Source organism: Penaeus vannamei, chromosome 18, assembly GCF_042767895.1.
Source record: "Penaeus vannamei isolate JL-2024 chromosome 18, ASM4276789v1, whole genome shotgun sequence".
Classification (NCBI taxonomy): Eukaryota; Metazoa; Arthropoda; class Malacostraca; order Decapoda; family Penaeidae; genus Penaeus; species Penaeus vannamei.
In genome coordinates this window covers 1,686,647-1,694,900 of record NC_091566.1, presented here as the reverse complement: position 1 = coordinate 1,694,900, position 8,254 = coordinate 1,686,647, and the positions used below count along the sequence as shown (strand labels likewise).

Sequence of the window (8,254 nt, the reverse complement as noted above, 5' to 3'; positions counted from 1 at the left end):
CCATATTATAGGAAGTTTTTACAATTTGTTATTATTAGTTGGTTATTTCTAATAGTTGTGTGGATCACAAACTAAATCCCGGTAACCTTAAGTGATTTTCAATTTTGATTACCATCCCTGGCACTCTTGTTCAGGGAAAATACTTCTAATGGCACTATAATGCCCGCTGCAGTTATTTGGGAGAGGTTTGCATTATCAGTACAGACAATTTTTGTAGGCAGTGACTTGCGGGTAATGCTATGTTTAGAACTCCATGTCTTGCTTATCCAGACAACTTGTCCAGGACCAGCAGGACAAGGAGGCTGCGTTCAGAACCTCCAAGACCTTTTCTGCCCAGAATGCAAACGGATAGAATGTGAACATTCACTTTTTTATGATACCGGTGTCTTTTATTTTACATGCTGTATAGGTTGTGTAACTCTTTTGATGCATATATAACTTAGCAGCAACTGGCAAACACACAAATATTCTTTGATAACATTAATAAAAGGCCATAAAATTACCCATCAGTATCTTGTGGTTGCCTGTAACTGTTAATGTTTACATACAAAAGCTATTGTGACGTCATCTCGTCCTGCTCGCCCAGCTTCACAGGAGGGCGAGATGGACGAGGTGGACAAGGTGGACAACTTGTCCAGGTTGAGAAAGTAGAGATTCCAAATGGTCAAGACATCTTGTCCAACTGGTCTGGATAAACAGGACAAGCAGTTCCGAACGCAGCATAAATACAAGCATCTTCTCTGTTGGTATTGCAGTTACAGCCACTAGACTCCACCATTTGTATTAAGAAAAAATGAAATGTATAGACTTATTATCAGCTAAGAATCTTGTCCAAACTCCTGTAGTTCCGTGTAACAGACGAGACAATTTTGGTACTGATGGATTCCTCTCTCTTTCCAAATACATAGATATCATTAGCAACAGTCGTGGCCCCAATAGTAGGGGAGAACATGAAAGCTACCAGGGAAAGTGTGGGATAAAATATAAATAATATACACAGAATCAGGCACGATATTGTCAAATGCAGGGGGCTGTGCCCCCTGTGATCCACTGCTGCTCTCTAACTCCAGCGGTAGAAGTTACTTTTAGTGTTGTGTAGATAGAGGAAAATGGAATAGAATAGGATACAACATAGTTTAAGCTGCAGCGGCCTGATATTTAACGGTAAATGACAAAAATTTTCTTTAAAAGTTTACACAAAATGATTGAGCGGGATATAGGGGGCGGGCCTCTCCTGTCCAGGAAATATATAGAAGCTAGGAAAGGTTAGGTTGGAGTTTTGGGGTCACAGAAGACTGGCTTTAGTCTCAGGGGGATCTCACTCTCGGTAACAAATACCAATATCAGTAATGAAAATAAGATCATGACAAATGCCACACATATAATAAGGCCATGGTGACTGGGTGGGGTTCCAAGGGCAGAGCCCCAAATAGGGAAAAAAACGTGATAGGGTGGGAGTCTGACGATGAAGCCCGAAGGTTAGATTGATTTTTGGTTCATACAGCTATGTTTGAGGATACCTAGGCATGGTTGGAGTAATAGGGACATTAGTCTGAGAGGGATGGTTGTCACTTTGTGAACAGTATTTCCCTTATATCATGTGCAATGGAAAACCTCAATAGATTCTTGCATATTATAGAGTTATTGAAATAATGAATGGTAATTGCAAGTTTGGATGGCTGTGTGAAATACCATTTGCACTAAATTAGTACATCTGTACCATAAAGATTAATTAGCTTATTAACCCATCAATGATGGGTGCCTCACTGATAAGACAGTACAGTAAAATGGACAGTAGATGGAATCTCAAGTAATTTTTTTAGTTTCACACAGCCATCCAATCGCAGTTATTCCTTGATTCACTTATTCCATACCGTCACCTCAGTAGCCATATATCCCTATCAGGTATTTGGTCTCTGTATAACATATAGCACAACCTATTTTCTTCATTTCTGACATTATTCTTTGCCTGTGCAGATTATTTCATGTAAGTGGCTATAGATACTCTTTTATGACAGTGAAATTAGGTTTTCTGTGTCTGTCACTTGTAAATGGATGTCAAAGCATGGCATATTGCACAACTTTTTTATCACTTTTATGAAGCTGAAACTGTATGGTGTGTCACATATGAGAGACGTGTTCTCAGCTTATGCTCCAGTTGGATCACCTACCTAGGGTTCCTCACATTTAGATCTCCGGCAGTTGACACTGCTATAGCTACCACCCAGAAATTAAAGACGTTTCTCACTTGGAAGTGCCATAGAGTAAATTTATAGGAGTTCCTTGATTGGCAACCACATTGATGTAGGACTTTACATTGTGAATGTAAACCATCTGTCACAGATCTTAGCAAATTTTGGATTGAACACTGCCAAAACAATTGTTCAAAAAGAATTACAAAAAAAAGTCGAGCTCCAAAAATAAATAGGCAGTTTCCTTCTGCAGATCATTCATGCCTTTGCACAGTTATATCCGAGTCCCATCCATTTTTATTTATGCAGTTCTCCACAATTTTACATTATGCCTGTTGTTGGGTTGGTAGCTTTTACATTTTTATATATTATGAAAATACTTGTGTATGTTTTATTATATGCTTTTGTATATGTTAGCTTTTTGTAGAATGAGCTCCCAACTCAACATTATTTTTTCACACAGTTGATATATTATATTTAAGCAGGTTGTATTCAACATTTTAGGTGGAAGGAATTAGTGATGGGTCCATTTCTCTTATTTATAGAAGTAGACAGGGAATGCTTGAGAGGCTTAGGATTTAGGCATTGGAGGGCAACTTGGTTTACAGTGATATGGATTTAGTAAGTTTTTCATTTGACCATCTATTTTAATAGAGAATTTAAGATATTCTTGTCTCCGCAGGGCTTGCTGGAATACACTTAGAAAATGCGATATAATACTGTATCACCAATATTCAGGGCAAGCAAGAGAGTTTGGAGTATCTACTCAAGTTATAATACAAAATGTACTCAGTCGAAGTTATTAAAACCAATCGGAGCAACGTATAAAGTACAACAAAATCACACAGATACCCAGAGACCGACTGTGGTAATGACTGATAGATTTTCTTCTCAGTTGTATTTGAGCAGAGGCTTTTGCAGGTTAGTTTAATGAGAGTTGGTGTAGCTTAGACATTGCTGTTAATTTGATCCTTTTCTTCAGTGAAGTTGAGGGAGGTAGGGGGATATGAAATTTAAAAGGGAAAACCGTAAACGAGGGATTTTGTCAAGACCAGGTTTTCTATTTATATTTCCCAGAACTTTAGTTTCACTTCGATTCCAACACAGATCATTGACAGATTTTATATAAACATAATATAAATCTACTAGACTTAAGTGATTCTCTGATGTAGGAAAATAAGCAAGGGTTTGGTCATCTGTAAATGTTGTTCCATGATGCAGAGAGAGAAAAAAAATTGAAAGTAAAAATCAAATGTAACTATTCATTCATTTATTTGACTGTTAACTCTTCTGTTTTCTCAGTCATGTACCCAATGGCTCAGTCAGCTAAGGTGCCGAACTACTGATCTAGTGTTTAAGCCTCCGCTGCCACGAGGGAGTAGGACAGTATAACCTTTCCCTGAAGGGTTATGAAGTTTTTATTTTTATAACTCTCTCCTCTGTTCCCCCAACTCCCTTCCCCTCTTTCTTTCTCTCTCCTTCCTTCTCCCCACCTTCCTCTATTCCCTCCCTCTCCTCCTTTCATGCCTCCCATTCCTTCTTTCCCTCCTCCCATTCCTTCTTTCCCCTTCTCCCATTCCTTCTTTCCCCCTCTCCCATTTCTTTTTTCCCCCTCTCCCATTCCTTCTTTCCCCCTCTCCCATTCCTTCTTTCCCCCTCTCCCATTCCTTCTTTCCCCCTCTCCCATTCCTTCTTTCCCCCTCTCCCATTCCTTCTTTCCCCCTCTCCCATTCCTTCTTTCCCCCTCTCCCATTCCTTCTTTCCCCCTCTCCCATTCCTTCTTTCCCCCTCTCCCATTCCTTCTTTCCCCCTCTCCCATTCCTTCTTTCCCCCTCGAGAAATCGATTATGCACAAACAAAATGGACTGAAGTAAATGAGACGGCAGGTTCGGAATCCTCCTGGAATCTATCTTCCTTCTGTTGAAATCATCATCTGAACAAAGCCTGAACACTGAAATATACAGTAACTACTATCTGTGGCTACACTGTCTTTGATGTCATAGGCACTGGGCATCCCGTACACTTTGTTAGGAACTCTCCACATCATATCAACATAATCCTGGAATAATAAGCCATCTTCCAGTCAGTGCTTTTGATATATATATATTTACCTATAACTTGTTGTTTGTGATTTTAAGTAGTGTTCTCATTTTTGTTTAATTACATTGTTTACAAAAGGTAATTGATTTTACTTGGAAGCTGAATATTTGCAAACTGAATTTCTTTTGATTTTATATATTTTTATATATGTACACATTTAGAGAACAAATGTTACAGTTAAAGGAAAAAAAGAAATGACAAAACTATTTCATTTATTATATGGAAGTAAAACAGACTAGTTTTCTTGGTGTGATTCAATTGTTGAAATTCATGTTTTTTTGTTTTTTTTTTACTCCGTACAGTTCCTTTCTAAAACTGATTCTATATGTTGCTTCTCTTCTTTTATTTCCTTTGTCTTTCTTTCTTTAATGGGGAAAATGAGGTTGAGGAAGGTTAATTTGAAGGGATGCAGCCAAACATGTTACTATATACTTGGCATTAATTTTTCTTCTTTTTTCCCCAGATCATCCAGCATGGGGTCTCAGCATGAATTGCCTCTTGACACACCAATATTGTATTTGAAAAGTGAAGAAGCCTTTGCAGGGCTAACAGCCAGAGAGCGGCGATATGCTCATCATCTCTCACGAGCTTCATGGTGGGGAGGCTTCATTGTACTGTGTCAGACCTCACCCGAAAGTTCAACAATCTTCAGCCTCTTGACACGTCTACTGCGATCCCAACCAGTCGACACCCTCAAGGAGATTGCAATTGAAAAAGCAGGCTTCTCAGAAGATGAGTTTAAGTCTCTTCTGATATACTATTCAGGATTGGTGTACAACCTTGGTAATTATCTAGGGTTTGGGGACAGGAAGTTTGTTCCTAGTGTTAGCCGTGAAAAACTTGAAGCTTTGCTTAAGGCTTCTAAAGCAAACTTAGAAGCTCCTGATGTAATACAAGAATACATGAACCAAGCTTTGGGACCAATGTACAGTCTGGAAGAGAACAAAAGATTCCTTGGAATGCCACCAAATGTAACAATGTATTTTACACCAAATTGTACTCAAGATGATGCTAATCTAGCAAAGGAGTACATGGCTTCCAGAAATCTTGAAGCTTGGAATAGCCGTTTATTGAAATACGAAGAAAATGGTCATGTTGTTTATGATATTCGCTTAGCATCAGTTGAGCAGGGACATGCTGAGGGCATAACTGTTGCCAGTGATGATTATGAAGGTCACAAATTCAGAATAAGCCGTGGTGATTACTCTTCCTTTTTGAAGAAGATGTGTGAGGAACTCCAACTAGCTAAGGAATACACTGCCAATGAAAGTGAAGTACACATGCTTGATAAATATATTGAAAGTTTCACAAAAGGATCAGTACAGGCTCACAAAGATGGCTCTGCTTTTTGGGTAAAGAACAAGTCTCCTGCTGTAGAAACTTACATGGGATTCATTGAGGTATACAGGGATCCAACAAACCAGCGTGCTGAATTTGAATCCTTTGTTGCCGTAGTTAATAGAGAGCAGTCTCGAAAATTTGATACACTTGTGGCCAGAGCAGAGAAGGAGTTTTTGCCTCTTTTACCATGGGGGAAAGACTTTGAAGAAGATGTATTTATGAGGCCAGACTTTTCATCATTGGACATTTTGACCTTTGCATCATCAGGCCTGCCAATTGGTATCAACATTCCAAATTACAAAGATGTAAAAGAAGAGCAAGGTTTCAAAAATGTTAGTTTAACAAATGTGATGGCTGCTCGTACTGGAATAAAGGGGGGCCCATTCCTTTCAGATGCTGATCACCTTTTGAGAGAAAAACATGGGGCCATGAGTTTGGAGATACAGGTTGGCCTTCATGAACTTTTAGGTCATGGATGTGGAAAGTTTTTGAGGCGTAAAGATGATGGAAAGCTTAATTTTGAACTAGATAAAATCAAAAATCCATTTACGGGAGGAGAGGTGTCATTTTATGAAAAAGGTGAAAACTTTAATTCGAAATTCACAAATTTGGCAAGTGCTTATGAGGAATGTAGAGCAGAAACAGTTGCATTGTATTTAGGATTGGTTGACGATATTTTGGATGTATTTGGTGTTGCAGCAGATGATCGCGAAGACCTCAAATATGTGTCTTGGTTAGATATGATGTATGCAGGAATTAGGGGTTTAGAAATGTATCAGCCCAGTCAGGGGAAGTGGGGCCAGGCTCATTCTCAGGCCAGATATGTAATTCTAAGAGTAGCACTAGAGGCTGGTGAAGGATTAGTCAGTGTGAAAGAAACAACGGGAGATGATGGGCTACCAGATCTCTTGCTTACTTTAGACCGATCCAAAATATACACTGTTGGTCGTCAGGCAATGGGAGAGTTTTTGAAAAAACTTCAGGTTTACAGGTCTATGGGAGACGCAGATGCTGGTAGAGCCATGTTTGAGAAGTATTCAGAGGTACCCTCAGAAGGCCCCTTCCCTTTTGCCAAGTGGCATGAGATTGTGGTGAGAAAACGTCGCCCTCGCATGATTCTTGCAATGCCCAATACCCGAGTAGTTGGAGAAGATGTGGAATTACAATCTTATCCTGAGGCTGTAGACTGTGTAGCAAAATCTTGGATTGAACGTTTCAGTCCTGAGGAGTTTGAGGTTATTGAATCTGCACTCACCAAGTACATTGGTAGTTGGACCAAATAAGTATTATATAAGAACCATGCAAAGGGAACTGGTATTTCTGGTGAATTCCACCATTGTTTTAAGATAATCACTGCTTGCATTCAAAAACTGTTGTATTCTAAGAAAGGAGATTAGACATCTTTGATTGTGAAATAGATTCCTCTTTTGTACTGTAAATGCAGTTGCTCATATGATTATTACTCCAGTGACTAATTCGTCTTTATGTAATAATGCAATTGTTTATTGAAAATATACTTTCTAAAATTGTTTCAATAAATTTATATAAAAGTGAAGGCGTTTCACCATCCTTTGTTTTTTACATTTTTATATAGAATTTAGACTACCAATTTTAAATTGATTGTTTAAAAGTATTCCTTAAAAAGGCGCTTGTGAAGGCTGAAGATGTAAGATTAAATAAAAGGTAAAATTCTAGTTTGGTGTCCAGATGAACATGATGAAAGCAAACTTTGTGTATCCTGTACATGATCACAATTTCAACATAATCATAAAATGACAAACATACTCAGTCACATTTACCAATGTTCGTTTTTACTCTGCAAGATTGCTTCATACACGCAATTTTCATTTTCTAATTGCAGATCTATCAAAATTTGAATCCGTGTTCCCAGTTGTTACATGAATTGCCTTTGAATCCAGTGGGTGTTGGTGTCCAATATTCTCAACAAGCATACTTTTCCCTTTCTCCAATCCCTTGGCCGTTGCTGCCGTGGGGAGTGGTTTTAAGAGACGGAGACTGGGACCCAATGATGGGGTCACCCCTACCTTGGGCCTCAGTCTTCGACTCGACTAATTTTGCAGTCTTTTCCCCCTTTGTTTCTCTTTTCAACCTTTCTATCCACTGTCCAAGGTGAGAGCCGTGTCGAAAAGATGAAAAGCGGACTTTGTGCTAGTCATGAACGACTTAGGGGAGCCATGAACAACCAAATCCCCTATTTAGTGGTCTATCACTTACTCCTCAAAGGGATCCTTAGGGGTGGACTAAAACCTCCAACCTACTCAAGGCTTACCATGGCCAGGAATTAAGACTTTGCACCCTATATCAACTAGTCCCATAGATTTCAATTCTCCAGACTCTAGGCTCTCCTTTGACCACTACTCTGAATACTGCTACTACCCCCCCCCCCAATCCTTTGTTCGTTGTTGTGGGAGGGAGACGGAAACTGAGGCCCAAGGTAGGGGTTCACCCCTACCGTAGACCTCGGCTAGTTTTGCATGGTTCTTCTCACCCTTTCTTTTTCCTTCTCTTCATCCCCTTCCGTCCATATCCTCAAATGTGAGACACGCTGAAATGATGAAAGGCTGGATTTGTTAATCCCGAACGGCCTTCATACTCCGTTT

The 8,254-nt window shown here is 39.3% G+C and overlaps 1 protein-coding gene across 2 annotated transcripts in view; it reads left to right on the top strand.

Moving 5' to 3' along the window:
- Positions 1-7,185, top strand: part of DppIII (dipeptidyl peptidase 3) — a 7,689-nt gene extending 504 nt beyond the window's left edge. Inside the window, exons 2-3 of one of the 2 annotated variants that reach the window (XM_027366862.2) lie at positions 2,875-3,113; positions 4,756-7,185. In XM_027366862.2, the coding sequence (XP_027222663.2) occupies positions 2,899-3,113; positions 4,756-6,916 (2,376 nt within the window). In that variant the 5' untranslated portion in view covers positions 2,875-2,898 and the 3' untranslated portion in view covers positions 6,917-7,185. The remainder of the gene's footprint in view (positions 1-2,874; positions 3,114-4,755) is intronic. The other variant, XM_027366863.2, reaches the window with a different exon arrangement.
- The last annotated feature ends 1,069 nt before the right edge of the window (positions 7,186-8,254 follow it).